This window comes from Scyliorhinus torazame, chromosome 29, assembly GCF_047496885.1.
Source record: "Scyliorhinus torazame isolate Kashiwa2021f chromosome 29, sScyTor2.1, whole genome shotgun sequence".
NCBI lineage: Eukaryota > Metazoa > Chordata > Chondrichthyes > Carcharhiniformes > Scyliorhinidae > Scyliorhinus > Scyliorhinus torazame.
The window spans coordinates 22,912,948-22,927,260 of NC_092735.1; the positions used below are offsets into that span (position 1 = coordinate 22,912,948).

The 14,313-nt window shown below is 48.7% G+C and overlaps 1 protein-coding gene across 3 annotated transcripts in view; it reads left to right on the plus strand.

Annotated features, from left to right (window-relative positions):
• The window catches only part of ncf4 (neutrophil cytosolic factor 4), a 47,924-nt gene that overhangs the window by 11,851 nt on the left and 21,760 nt on the right, over positions 1-14,313 (plus strand). For all 3 annotated transcript variants that reach the window (XM_072492191.1, XM_072492193.1, XM_072492192.1), the window contains exons 4-6: positions 4,308-4,378; positions 8,090-8,217; positions 9,787-9,844. In XM_072492191.1, the coding sequence (XP_072348292.1) occupies positions 4,308-4,378; positions 8,090-8,217; positions 9,787-9,844 (257 nt within the window). The remainder of the gene's footprint in view (positions 1-4,307; positions 4,379-8,089; positions 8,218-9,786; positions 9,845-14,313) is intronic.

Here is a 14,313-nt window from a genome sequence, read left to right on the forward strand (position 1 = left end):
TTGTTAATGTCAATTACATAGAAACGTAGAAACATACAAAATAGGTGCAGCAGTAGGACATTCGGCCCGTCGAGCCTGCACCACCACTCAATATGATCATGGCTGATCATCCGGTCGTCGGAGAATCGCGCGAAGGCATCGCGGGTCCATTCTCCGCCCCCGGGCCGGGCGCGATTGCGGCGCTGAGGCTCCGAGAATCCCGGCCCCCATGTCCCAGGAATGTGGCAGAGTAAAGTGGGAAAACCAATAGCCGGCCAAACCCTACTCTTACAGATCAGGACATTGGGAAGGCTGATTTAGAACAGGTGGCCCTAAGACGTTCCCGCTGAGTCCCCAATGGGACAGGAAAGGGTTAAGGCGCTGAGAAACATGGCAGGGAAACATCTCCGAAAGCCACGGGAGTTAGAAAGCTAATGATCGTAACAATTCTTTGATCTAATAATTGAATGAAAGGCTTGTGTTTATTGTGAGGAGGTTGCCTTAGATACTGCCTGTACCCTGCGTTCTCCTGAGGGTGACTGATTCAACCAATTATTAATTTCTTTATACGTATTGTGCAAATTATCACCTTCCAGTGAAAAGGTAATCTTAGGAGTCATAGAAGGTAAAATGATTTAAGGTTGCATTGTTTAATTCTTCACCTTTCAGGGAGTGACATGGTGTACTACTTTGCTCAACAATTGGGATCTTTCTTTAACTTTCTCTTATTCAGTATTCTCTGTAAATTATTATTGGGGTTTTGCCCCCAATCCCCCCTAAAATAAATCCATCTGCACCTCAAGCATTATAGAGAAAAGAGGGCGGCACGGTGACGCAGTGGGTTAGCACTGCCGCCTCACGATGCCGAGGACCCGGGGTCGATCCCGGCCCGTGGTCACTGTCTGTGTGGAGTTTGCACATTCTCCCCGTGTCTGCGTGGGTCTCACCCCCACAACCCAAAGATGTACAGGGTAGATGGATTGGCCACGCTAAATTGCCCCTTAATTGGAAAAAAAGAATTGGGCACTCTAAATTTATTTTCTAGAAAATCATAGAATGTACAGTGCTGAAGGAGACCATTCAGCCCATCGAGTCTGCCCCACCCCTTGGAAAGAGCACCCTACCCAAGCCCACATCTCCACTCTATCCCTGTAACCCAATAGCTCCACCTATACTTTTTGGGCAGTAAGGGCAATTTAGCGCGGCCAATCCACCCAACCTGCACATCTTTGGACTGTGGGAGGAAACCGGAGCACCCGGAGGAAACACACGCACACACGGGGAGAACGTGCAGACTCCGCACAGACAGTGACCCAAGCCGGGAATCGAACCTAGGACCCTGGAGCTGTGAAGCAACAGTGCTAACTACTGTTCACCCGTGCCACCCAGATATCAATTGGGAAACTACTCAACAAACTATTGATTCACTGAATGAAGGAGTTGCGCTCCGAAAGCTAGTGATTCGAAACAAACCTGTTGGTCTTCAACCTGGTGTTGTAAGGCGTCTTACTGTGCCCACCCCAGTCCAACGCCGGCATCTCCACTTCACAACAAACTATTGGGATTGAAGGCAGACATGTCCCCCGGGCCTGAAGGCCTACATCTTAGGGTGTAAAAGGAAGTGGCAGTGGAGATTGTGGATCCATTGCTTGTAATATTCCGAAATTCCCTGGACGCGGGAAAGGTTCCAGGGGATTGGAAAAATGTTAACGAAACGTCCTTATTCAAAAAGGGAGGGAGGCAGAATGATGGAAATTACAGAACAGTTAGTTAGTTGGGAAATTGTTAGAACCCATTATTGCAAAAGTAATACCAGGACATTTGGAAAACCAAAACGCAATCCATCAGTCAGCATGGTTTTATGAAGGGTAAATCATGTATTGCTCGTGTTCCTCAAAGATGAAACAAGCCGACTGGATAATGGGGATCCTGTAGATGTAGTGGACGGGATTCTCCGGCCGAGCTCCCCCTGGCAACCGGAAATTCCCGTCCGAGGTCCATGGACCTTTACATGGTCCGCTTCCCACCCATGGCGATCTTGCAGTGGGTGGGGTGGAAGAATCCAGCCCTGTATACCTGGACTTTCAGAAGGCATTTGATGAGGTGCTGCTCAGAAGGTGAATGTAAAAGGTGAGATCACATGGGATGAGGGGTAATTTATTAGCTTGGATAGGAGACTGGCTGATGGGCCCAAGATAGAGAGCCAGGAGAAATGGGACCTTCTCTGGATGGCAAGGTGTAACTAGAGGGGTGCCACAGGGTTCAGTCCTTGGGCACAACTATTTACAATCTATATTAACGACTCTATATTAACGACTTGGAAACAGGTTCTACCGCCAAATTTGCAGAGGACACTAAAATAGGTGGGACAGTAAGTTGCAATGAGGAAATAAGAACCTTACAACTGGATATAAATAGGTTAGGAGAGTGGGCCAAAATGTGGCAGATAGAACAATAGAACACTAGAACATTACAGCGCAGTACAGGCCCTTCGGCCCTCGATGTTGCGCCGACCTGTGAAACCACTCTAAAGCTCATCTACACTATTCCCTTATCATCCATATGTTTATCCAGTGACCATTTAAATGCCCTTAATGTTGGCGAGTCCACTACTGTTGCAGGCAGGGCATTCCACGTCCCTACTACTCTCTGAGTAAAGAACCTACCTCTGCCATCTGTCCTATATCTATCTCCCCACAATTTAAAGCTATGTCCCCCTCGTGCTAGACATCACCATCCGAGCAAAAAGGCTCTCACTGTCCACCCTATCTAATCCGCAGATCATCTTGTATGCCTCTATTAAGTCACCTCTTAACCTTCTTCTCTCTAACGAAAACAGCCTCAAGTCCCTCAGCCTTTCCTCATAAGATCTTCCCTCCATACCAGGCACCATCCTGGTAAATCTCCTCTGCTCATGTATTTTGGTCGGGAAAATGGACCTTCTGTGCAGCACCTTTTTGTCTAAATGGGGAGAGACTTTGGGTGCTCCAGAGCGGAGGGATCTGGGTATCCACATGCTTGAGTCACAGAAAACTAGCACGCAGGTACAGCAGGGAATAAAGAAAGCGAATGAAATGGTGGCCTTTATAGCTAACGGAATAGAGCATAAAGGTAAGGCAGTGTTGTTGCAGCTGCACAAGGCATTGAGACCGCACCTGGAGCATTGTGTACCGTTTTGGTCCTCGTTATTTGAGGAAGGGTCTAAGGCATTGGAAGGAAGTTCAGAGGTCGATTTCAGAGTTGAGGGGTTTGCCTTATGAAGAGAGGTTGAACAGTTTAGGCCGATACTCTCCAGAATTTAGAAGAACAAAGGTAGATCAAATTGAGGTATAGAAGATGATAAAAGGTCTGGATAAAGTAGACGTGGAGCAGATGCTTCCTCCTGTGGAGCATTCGAGAACGAGAGGTCATAATCTCAGGATAAGAGGTCGCAAATTTAAACCTGAGTTGAAGAGAAACTACTTCTCCCAAAGAGTTGTGAATCTGGAAATTCGCTACCCCAGAGTGCAGTGGGTGCTGGGACAGTGAGTAAATTGAAGGAGGAGTTGGACAGATTTATAATTGGTAGTGGGTTGAAGGGTTATGGAGAACGGGCAGGACGGTGGAGTTGAGGCCAGGATGGGATCAGCCATGATCGAATGGCGGAGCAGACTCGATGGGCCGAATGGCCTAATTGTGCTCCTATATCTTACGGTCTTATGCCAAGTGGCTACTTAGTCTTGTCAGGGTCTGGTCAGTTGTCGGGCAGGGTTTTGCCCTTTGGGTCTGGAAGCTGGGGTTGGGGTGGTGGAGGGGAGTTTGGCAGGGTTGGGGGGGGGGGGGGGGGCGGTAAGGGTTGCAGCAGTGATGTTTCCCGGATTGGCCCGAGGCTCGTTGTAATTAAGTGCAAGGCGGGCAGGCTCTTGGCCCTGCAGGCCCTCCAGCATGCAAGAGGCAACGAGCTACCTTCTCAGGTCAGAGAGAGAGAGATGGCCGCTACACGGCTTCGACAACCTCTTTCCAAGCTTCTAAACTTTTGAATTAAACAAATAGACTCGGTATAGCCAGACCCCCCCCCCCTTCCTCCTGTGGCTTCAGCTAATACCAGATGGTCACAGAGGGCCACAAACACCTACCTGGAACGCTCACCCTGGCCACCACCCAGCAGCTGGCCAATTTCCAAACGCCTCCAGGGGCCATCGGCCGACTGGAAAATCTGAGAGGAATTTCTCGGACGTCTATGAGTGGTGATGTTCTGTGGTGTCCAGAGATTTCCTTCCCCCACTAGGACAAATCCGTTCCTCTTTGCTTGTTCCGTTTGTAACTGTCGCTCCTTCTTTTCACACCAGGGAAAGTTTTTATTGGCAACAAGCAGGACATTGCAGAGAAGAGGATCCCCGAACTCAACATCTACATGAAGGTGGGTCATCTCTTCAGAAGCCCAGAAGCTGACGGCTTCTTCGTTGCCCTCCTTCTCGCTTCCCTTTCTCGCTCCTCTCTCTTTCGCTCTCTTCTTTTCATTTCCTTTTCCTCCGTCCGTCCCTCTTTTACTTTCTCCCCTGCGTCCTTTCTGAAATTGCTGAAAAAGGGACGGTGCTGCCGAAGCTTTCCGTCGTGCACTCATCAGGAATGGCGCAAGAATGTCAAACTTCAAAAGGAACAAGTCATACTGCATGAGGAAAGGGGTGCTGGTTGGTTGTCAAGTCTACTCTGGTTGGTTGCCACGGTAAATGTAACGGGCAGTTATTGACCCCATGATTTTTCTTTATTCAAAAAAAAAAGGTGCGATGTCTGGACATTTTCCTTTGTCTATCTTTCGTTGATGTAATCCAGGTTTCAAAACTCTGAAAGGTTTTGAGTACATAGGGAGAAACTGTTTCTGTTGGTGGGAGGACCAGGGCACAGCGTTTTTTAAAAAATCTTTCACGCCGCTGACTGGTCCAGCATTGGTTGCCCATCCCTAATTGCCCTTGAGAAGGGTTGTCTTGTGAAGGGGCAGCACGGTAGCATGGTGGATAGCACAATTGTTTCACAGCTCCAGGGTCCCAGGTTCGATTCCGGCTTGGGTCACTGTCTGTGCGGAGTCTGCACATCCTCCCCGTGTGTGCGTGGGTTTCCTCCGGGTGCTCCGGTTTCCTCCCACAGTCCAAAGATGTGCAGGTTAGATGGATTGGCCATGATAAATTGCCCATAGTGTCCAAAATTGCCCTTAGTGTTGGGTGGGGTTACTGGGTTATGGGGATAGGGTGGAGGTGTTGACCTTGGGTGGGGTGCTCTTTCCGAATGGCCTCCTTCTGCACTGTAGATTCTATGATTCTATGAAGGGAGATTGAACAGTTTAGGCCTATACTCTCCAGAATTTGGAAGAACAAGGGTAGATCAAATTGAGTTATAGGAGATGATGAAAGGTATGGACAAAGTAGACGTGGAGCGGCTGCTTCCTCCAAAACGAGAGGTCTAAAACGAGGAGAGGTCATGGCCTCAGGATAAGAGGCAGCAAATTTTAAAACAGAGATGAGGAGGCACTACGTCTCCCAAAGGGTTGCGAATCTGTGGAATTCGCTACCCCAGAATGCGGGAGATGCTGGGACAGTCAGTAAATTTATGGAGGAATTAGACGGATTTTTAATTAGTAATGGGTTGAAGGGTTATGGAGAACGGGTGGTGAGCGGCCTTCTTGAGCCGCTGCAGTCCATGTGGTGTAGGTACACCCACAGCGCTGTCGGGGAGGGAGTTCCAGGAGTTTGACCCAGCCACAGTGAAGGAACGGCCAATATATTTTCATGTCAGGGTGGTGAGTGACTCGGAGGGGAAGCCTAGCCAGTGAGGCCCACATCCCGTAAATTAACTTTTACAGAGATTCCCTCAGGGGGTGGTTAGTTTTTAGACTTCGCTTCCCAGAAAACAGTGGAGGCTGTGATATCGATTTTATTTGAGGCTGGGTTGGATAGATTTTTGATAAAGACGGGAGCCCAGGGTTATGGGGAGGGCAGAATTAAGAGTGGGGATGAGATCACTACTAGATCAACCACAATTTTATCGTAAGGCGGAATAGGCTCGAAGGGCTGAATGGCCTCCTTATGTTCCACGTTTTCTGATCATAGATCATAGATCATAGAATTTACAGTGCAGAAGGAGACCATTCGGCCCATTGAGTCTGCACGGCCTTTGGAAAGAGCAACCCACTTAAGCCCAGGCCTCCACCCTATCCCCGTAACCCAACCTAACCTTTTTGGACACTAAGGGCAATTTAGAATGGCCAATCCACCTAACCTGTGTAATGATATGTATGAGTGTATATAACTAAAGGGTTAATTATAACATCTAACTGTAACACTACCACTAGAGGGCATTACAAGATCCACGATAAGTATCAGCTCCCAGAGGACCTTGGTCTCTTTCAACCCAGGAGTGTTTAGTAAGCAGTAGTGTATGACAGATAGCTCTCAGCATAGTTAGTATTTAGAGTTGTGAATCAGTTAATACAATCATATTGAATTACTTGTTTTCTAAAGATAGTTCTGTAGAGTGTCAAAATCAGATATAATTAATCGTTACTTAATAAATTTGTTTGCTTAAGTTGCTTAAGTTCAGGATCACACCATCAGACCATCGACATCAACAGCAACTAGTAACGATACATATTATTAGACCCAGTAATATAACATGGTACCAGGAGCTGTAATAACACAACAACCTGCACATCTTTGGACCCTACGCTATCACTCCACCAACACCGTTAAAAAGCGGATTATTTGGTCATCTGGAAGAACATGCAAGGTTGCAAGGAGAAGGTTCAGTGCTCAAAGAGCCAGCACAGGCCTGACAGGCTGAACGGCCTCCTTCTCCACTGTTAGCATTCACTCAGTGATTCTGTGCTTCTATTGCTGTTTATGGGATCTTATTGTGCGCAAATTGGCTGCCGTTTTTCCTACATTAACACAGTGACACTTCATAAGCACTTAATTGACTCTAAAAGGGGCGTCACGGCATCACAGTGGTTAGCACTGTTGCCTCACAGCGCCAGGGATCCGGGTTCAATTCCGGCCTTGGTTGACTGTCTGTGTGGAGTTCGCACATTCTCTCCATGACTGCGTGGGTTTCCTCCGGGTGCTCCAGTTTCCTCCCACAGTCCAACGTGGGCAGCACGGTAGCACAGTGGTTAGCATTGTTGCTTCACAGCTCCAGGGTCCCAGGTTCGATTCCACACTGTCTGTGTGGAGTCTGCACGTTCTCCCGTTTCTGCGTGGGTTTCCTCCGGGTGCTCCGGTTTCCTCCCACAAGTCCCGAAAGATGTGCTGCTAGGTAATTTGGACATTCTGAATTCTCCCTCAGTGTACCTGAACAGGTGCCGGAATGTGGTGATTCGGGGCTTTTCACAGTAACGTCATTGCAGTGTTAATGTAAGCCTACTTGTGACAATAAAGATTGTTATTATTATTATTGAGTTGTGCAGGTTGGGTGGATTGGCCATGCTAAATGCCTCTGAGTATCCAAAGATGTGCAGGTTGGGTGAGGTTACGGGAATAGGGGGGGCGGGGGGGGAATGTGCCTTGATCGGGTGCTCTTTCAGAGGGTTGGTGCAGACTTGATGGGCCAAGTGGCCTCCTTCTGGACTGTCGGGATTCTATGAAAGCCCTTTGAGATGTTGTGAGCGTCTCTTTATCAAGGAAATCTCTTTCAAGTCTTTTACTTGAACGCCCTTTGTTGAATTGTGGTTTATTCCGCGACCAAAATGAAATGTTATATTTTTTCCACTGGTGACTCATCTCTGTGTATGTTTCTGCAGTGTTTGTACCCTTCTGACTTTTCTCAGATCACTTTAATACGCTTGGCTACCTTTCACTACTGGAGAATTTCTGAAAAAATACCCTGACCTTTCCACAAGATGCCAGCTGAGCTGATGTCTGAATTGTACATCCTGGGGGCAGCCATTAACTACTTCAGAAACATCTTTAGAAGCCCTTTGTCATCCAGTGGTGATTGTTGAGGCCTACCCTGGCTGAAATTCCATTGAAACCCAGGAGCTTAGTGTGTGTGTTGTCAATTAACTTTGTCTCCCTGCTGTGTAGACGCCAATAGACGTGCCCAAGTAAGGATATTCATTTTCTAATATTCATTGGAATTCTAGAAACTTCTGGGACTGTCGGTCTCGGTTCTTCTCGATGAGGATCTCCGGATATTCTTCCACCAAACTATAGGAGACATGGAGCATGTACCACGATCGCTACGGAGACTGAGGCCTTCTACACAGAGAGTGTGAGTAACTGTGCTAAATGAGAATCGCGCAATCTCCCAGAATGTTGCCTCTCTCGTCAGTACACACTGTTATTAGGCTGACACGGGGCTCGAGGAATTTGAGAATACTTGCATGAACTGCATGTTCATCTCGGGGGAATTTATCGAACGCTTTTTCGGGATCCATGGCCCGCTTACTGCCATGTAATGTTTTAGCGAGTGTAATAACGAGGTAGAACATAGAACATTAGAGCGCAGTACAAGCCCTTCGGCCCTCGATGTTGCGCCGACCTGTGAAACCACTCTAAAGCCCATCTAAACTATTCCCTTATCATCAATATGTCTATCCAATGACCATTTGAATGCCCTTAGTGTTGGTGAGTCCACTACTGTTGCAGGCAGGGCATTCCACGCCCTTACTACTCTCTGAGTAAAGAACCTACCTCTGCCATCTGTCCTATATCTATCTCCCCTCAATTTAAAGCTATGTCCCCTCATGCTAGACATCACCATCCGGGGAAAAAGGCTCTCACTGTCCACCCTATCCAATCCTCTGATCATCTTGTATGCCTCACTTAAGTCACCTCTTAACCTTCTTCCCTCTAACGAAAACAGCCTCAAGTCCCTCAGCCTTCCCTCATAAGATCTTCCCTCCATACCAGGCAACATTCTGGTAAATCTCCTCTGCACCCTTTCCAATGCTTCCACATCCTTCCTACAATGCGGTGACCAGAATTGCACGCAATACTCCAAATGCGGCCGCACCGGAGTTTTGTACAGCTGCAACATGACCTCATGGCTCCGAAACTCAATCCCTCTACCAGTAAAAGCTAACACACCGTACGCCTTCTTAACAACCCTCTCAATCTGGGTGGCAACTTTCAGGGATCTATGTACATGGACACCGAGATCTTTCTGCTCATCCACACTGCCAAGAATCTTACCATGTTAGCCAGGGCGGGGTAACTCTGCCCTTTCTTTTCGAAGTGGCCCCATGGGGGATCTCTTGTGTCCGCGCCTGACAAGAGTACTCACGACCTCCCTTCGCGGATGTCCGAAAGACAGACATTGGGAATCTCCTGTCTCGCCAGACGCTTTTTCCTGGGCAGCGCATCCCCCCCCCCACCGGCAATGGGATTCTCCATTCCCACCACCTGCCAATGGGATTCCCCATTGTGGCCACCCCACGTGCAACGGGGAATGCCGCCGGCGGAGAATCCCACTGCCACAACATCTGACAGCGCAGCACTCCCTCGGTAGCGGGCCGGAGGGAGGGCCTAGATCCCTGTGCTCGAGTCTTGGAGCGAGGGCGGAGGTTAACTGGGGTTGGGGGGCAGCGGGTGTCGGGGTTGTCAGAGAATTCTAGCGGAGTTGCAAAGTGCACGTTATTCTAGCTAAGTGAAGAATGGAAGAGGAAAATAAACGGATAATTCTGTAATGGGGAATAATTGGATTCATTTGCATCGAAGGAACACTGGTAATTGCTGTCACTCTTCATCTGTTCTATTAAGTTCATTTTTTTTTGTTTAATAATTGCACTTAACTCAATTATGTTATTGCAACACTAATAACTCCTCATTTGTTATTTAGAAAATCCAATAGCAGAAAGGAAAATGCAAATGGAAAGTCAGATGCTCCTCAGGCAGAGGTAGGTTTGCTAATGGATTCTAATGAATGCAGCACGTAAGCAGGCCAAAGTCTGGGCGTTAATTATTCCATTCTTGGTCTCTGCTCTGATTTTCATTCCCTCGCTTCTGTCCATTGCTGGACCTAGACTCAAGCAATCCTAGGAACATAGAAAATAGGAGCAGGAACCACAGATTTGAGCCTGGGAGGTGGGATGGAAGTTTTCAGAAATGGGAGGAGAAGGGGATTAAGACTCTAAAAGATTTTGTTTCTGAGGGGTCGGTTTGCAGGATTGAAGGAGCTGGAAGCGAAGTATGGGCTGGAACAGGGGGAAATGTTTAGATTCATTCAGGTTCGGGATTTTGCCAGGAAGGAGATACAGAGCTTCCCGGTGGAGCCGGCCTCCACATTGCTGGAGGAGGTGCTGACGACAGGGGGACTGGAGAAAGGGGTAGTGCCGGTGGTTTACGGAGCTATTTTGGAAGAGGAGAAGGCACCACTGGAAGGGATCAAAGCAAAGTGGGAGGAAGAGTTGGGAGAGGATATGGAGGAGGGGTTCTGGTGTGAGGTGCTCCGGAGAGTGAATGCCTCCACCCCGTGCACGAGGTTGGGGTTGATACAGCTGAAGGTGGTATACAGAGCACACCTCACGAGGGCGAGGATGAGCCGGTTCTTTGAAGGAGTAGAAGATGTGTGTGAACGTTGCGGGGGGTGGGGGCCCCGCGAATCACGTTCAGATGTTTTGGTCCTGTCCAAAGCTAGAGGCGTACTGGTAGGAGGTTTATCGGGTAATTTCTAAAGTGGTGCACGTGAAACTGGACCCGGGCTCCCGGATGGCCATATTCGGGGCGTCGGACCAGCCAGGGTTGGAAACGAGTGCGGAGGTAGATGTTGTAGCCTTCGCCTCGTTGATCGCCCGAAGGTGGATCCTGATGGGTTGGAGAGCAGCCTCTCCACCCTGTGCCCTGGCGTGGCGGGGGGATCTGTTGGAATTCTTGACCCTTGAGAAGGTTAAGTTTGAACTGAGAGGAAGGATGGAGGGGTCGTACAATTCATGGGCTTTATTCATTATGCACTTTCAAGAACTGGATAACATCGAACATTAGTTGGGGGGGGGGGGGGGTGGTGGGAGGGTTGGGGGAGGGGGGGCGATGGGTGTTCATAGTGGCTATGGGTGATTCCTGACTCCTTTTTGTCATTTGTTTATGTGAACATGTGGCCGAATGTTTGGGGTTTGGTGGGAGGATGGGATCGTTGTTATTGATATGGGGATTGACATATTTGTTACTGATTATTGTTTATTGTTGGTGGGTGTAAACTTGGGAGAAAATGTGAAAAAGGAGGAGAATAAAGAAATATTTTAAAAAAGAAAAGAAAATCGGAGCAGGAAAAGGCTATTGAGCCCTCCGAGGCTGCTCTGCCATTCAACGTGATCTTGGCCGATCCTCTATCTCAACACAGTACTCCAGCTCTCTCTCCATGCCCTTTGACTTCTTTAGAGCCTCATAATCCATCTTTTCCTTCTCAAATATATTCAGTGGCTTGGCCTCCACAGCTTCCGTGGTCGGGAATTCCACAGGTTCACCAACCATTGAGTGAAGAGGTCTTTCCTCATCTCAGTCCTAAATGGCCCACCCCACATCCTGAAACTATGGCCCCTTGTTCTGGACCCCACCCAGCCAGAGGAGACCTCATCCCTCCATACAGTCTGTCCAGCCCTGTCAGAGGCTTATACATTTCAATTAGATCCCCTCTCACTCTTGTGTTAGTTCTTGTGAATATCGGCCCGGTTGTCCCAATTCCTCCTCGCATGACAACCCTGCCGTCCCAGGAATCAGTCCAGTGAACCTTCGCTGCACTCCCTCTATGGCAAGTGTATCCTTTCTTAGATAAGGAGAGCAAACCTGTGCACAATGCTCCTGGTGTGGCCTCATCATGGCCCTGTACAGCTGCATTACGATATCTTTGCTCCTGTACTCAAGTCCTCTTACAATGAAGGTCAACATACCATTGCCTCCGTAACTGCTCACTGTACCTGCATGTTTGCCTTCAGTGACTGGTGTACGAGGGCGCCCTTCATGTAAAGATCCCTGACTGTTTGACCACAAAGTGCATCACATTCATTGCCTGAAGACTGGAGTCACACACGCACTGACACATATGCATTGGATACATAGATACGCTTATAGACAGGCACACGTGTGCACCTGTGTGCATGGAAGTCAAGGGCAGAAGATGCATGGAAATGCCACCACCTGCAAGTTCCTCTCTAGCCATCCACACTTGAAAATATATCGGCCGGTCCTTCACCATGGCTATGGTGATATGCATCACTGTAAATACACAAGGGGTTAATGTAGATACACTAGAATTAAATAAACACTAGAGGGAGCACCAGAGACATCATGACACACAGATATTCAACCAATAGGTCAGTAAGATAGGACACGACCAATGGGCAGTCAAGACACCCAGAGGTGACACTACCACAAGGGGGCTACCCATATAAAAGGGCAGGGCACATATGCTCTTCCTCTTTCCATAGGCGACACTCAGTGAGACAGGGGCAGATCAGGAAGCATCACACCCACCACATGGATTTGAGCAGACTGGTTAGTTAGATCGAGTTACTCTAGCAAGATCAGCAGGAGAGTCGAACTCAAGTAGGAGAATTGTTAACTGTTCAATAAATGTGTTAAAGCTATCTCCAAGTCTGAACCTTCCTTTGTCAGAGTATACACCAAGGAAGCAGCTTATGCTACATGAAGAAGCAGAACACAACAGTGGCCAAGTCAAATTCCTGGAACTCCCTCCCTCCCAGCACTGTGGCTATGTGGTGGTTTTAAAATTAAGACTGCAGGCCTCATAGATTGAAACAAAGAGTTTTATTCAGGAGATGTTAACAATACAGGCCACGGTGTTGCACTGCCCATTTTCCCACGATCCATCTCTTAAAGGGACCCTGTTCCACTGCAAGTGAGGAAACACTAAGTACCTGAATGCACAACAGCGGGAAATTCAGCGGTTCACGAAGGAGACCCACGATCACCTTCTCAAGGGATGAGCAAAAAATGCTGGCCCAGCTAGTGATGTCACAATCCTGTGATACCATCAAAATGAAACACTCTGGGCTGGATTCTCCGATTTTGAGACTATGTTCCCCACGCTGGCGTGGGAATGGTGGCGTTTTACTACTAAACATCCGGCGCAAAACGGCCACCGATCCTTCGTTTGGCTGGGGGCTAGCAGCCGAGCAGCGTAGAGCACCCGGCTCTAGCTGCCGATACAGCCCGGAGAATTGCCGAGTCCGTAGCCGCGCATGCCCACGGCGGTGGCCTGCAGAGGCCGCGCTGTGCAACATGGCGGCGACTGCTCACGGACCCGGCCTGCGAAATAGCGCCCCCCCCCCCTTTGGCCAGCTCGCACGCCCCGGGCCACCCCCCAACAGTGCCCCCAGCCTCCCTGCCCCGCGGACCGTCCCTCCCCCGACGGTGGCGGTGCTGGACTGAGTCCGCAGCCGCCACGCCGAGTTCCTGGCGGATGAGACCACATGCGACCGATGCCGTTGGGAACTCGGCCGGTCGGGGGCGGAGCACCGGGGGGCTGGCTTCAGGCAACATCCTGAGACCGGAGAATCCCGCTCTCTCTGTGAGCTTGGCTCCATTTTTGTCATCGTCATCCCCTTCCACCCGCCTTCTGGTTGTGCCAGCATCAAACATGGCTGCCAGAAAACAGCCAGGAACAAACATGGTGGCCGACATTCTCAACAATCTTCTCTGAAAGGCGGCCTAAGATTTGCTGCTTTTATTGGTGCTTAAGCACTGGAGAATTTCTAGGTGTGGGAACTCGAAACCACTCATTCTCTAATGACTCGCAAAATGGGTAAATAAGAAAGATTAGGTTCTAATGAAGAGTAGCTTTCAACTGTGTGAAAGAAATCCATTATATTGAAGTCAGCATCTGACTAATGTGCTTTTTCTAAAATGTTAAAAGCATTGCTAACAAGCTTAGATAATTTGCTTTTTCAATTCCCAACCACGATGATTCTGCTCAACTGAAGCAAGTTGGAATGCCAGCAAGGCGACGGTCTGGCAGCTGAACGCAATGTTGTCCCCATCAGAGAATCCTGCAAATCAGCTCGATCGGGATCAACTGCTCTTTGGGATTGCTGTGCACTTAGCCAGTAATGGATGAACGTGTCTTGTCAAACACTCTTGCCAAATGGACATTGGATAATGAAAGAAGAGGTGAAAAGGTTAATCCGTCAATTGAGCAACCACTTGGCAAGTGCCGAGCACTCGGAGCCCGTCCGTATGGAGGAAACCATTGGGGTGCTTGAATTTGGGTTGCCTTTCTTAAAGGGGCCAAGTTCATTTCTTACCAGCTTTGTGTTGGGCCTGTGACAGCTAAGAGGTGTCGGAAAGACAGCATATAAAATGCAAGTTACATAGAAACATAAAAAACCGGAGCAGGAGTAGGCCATAAAGCCCC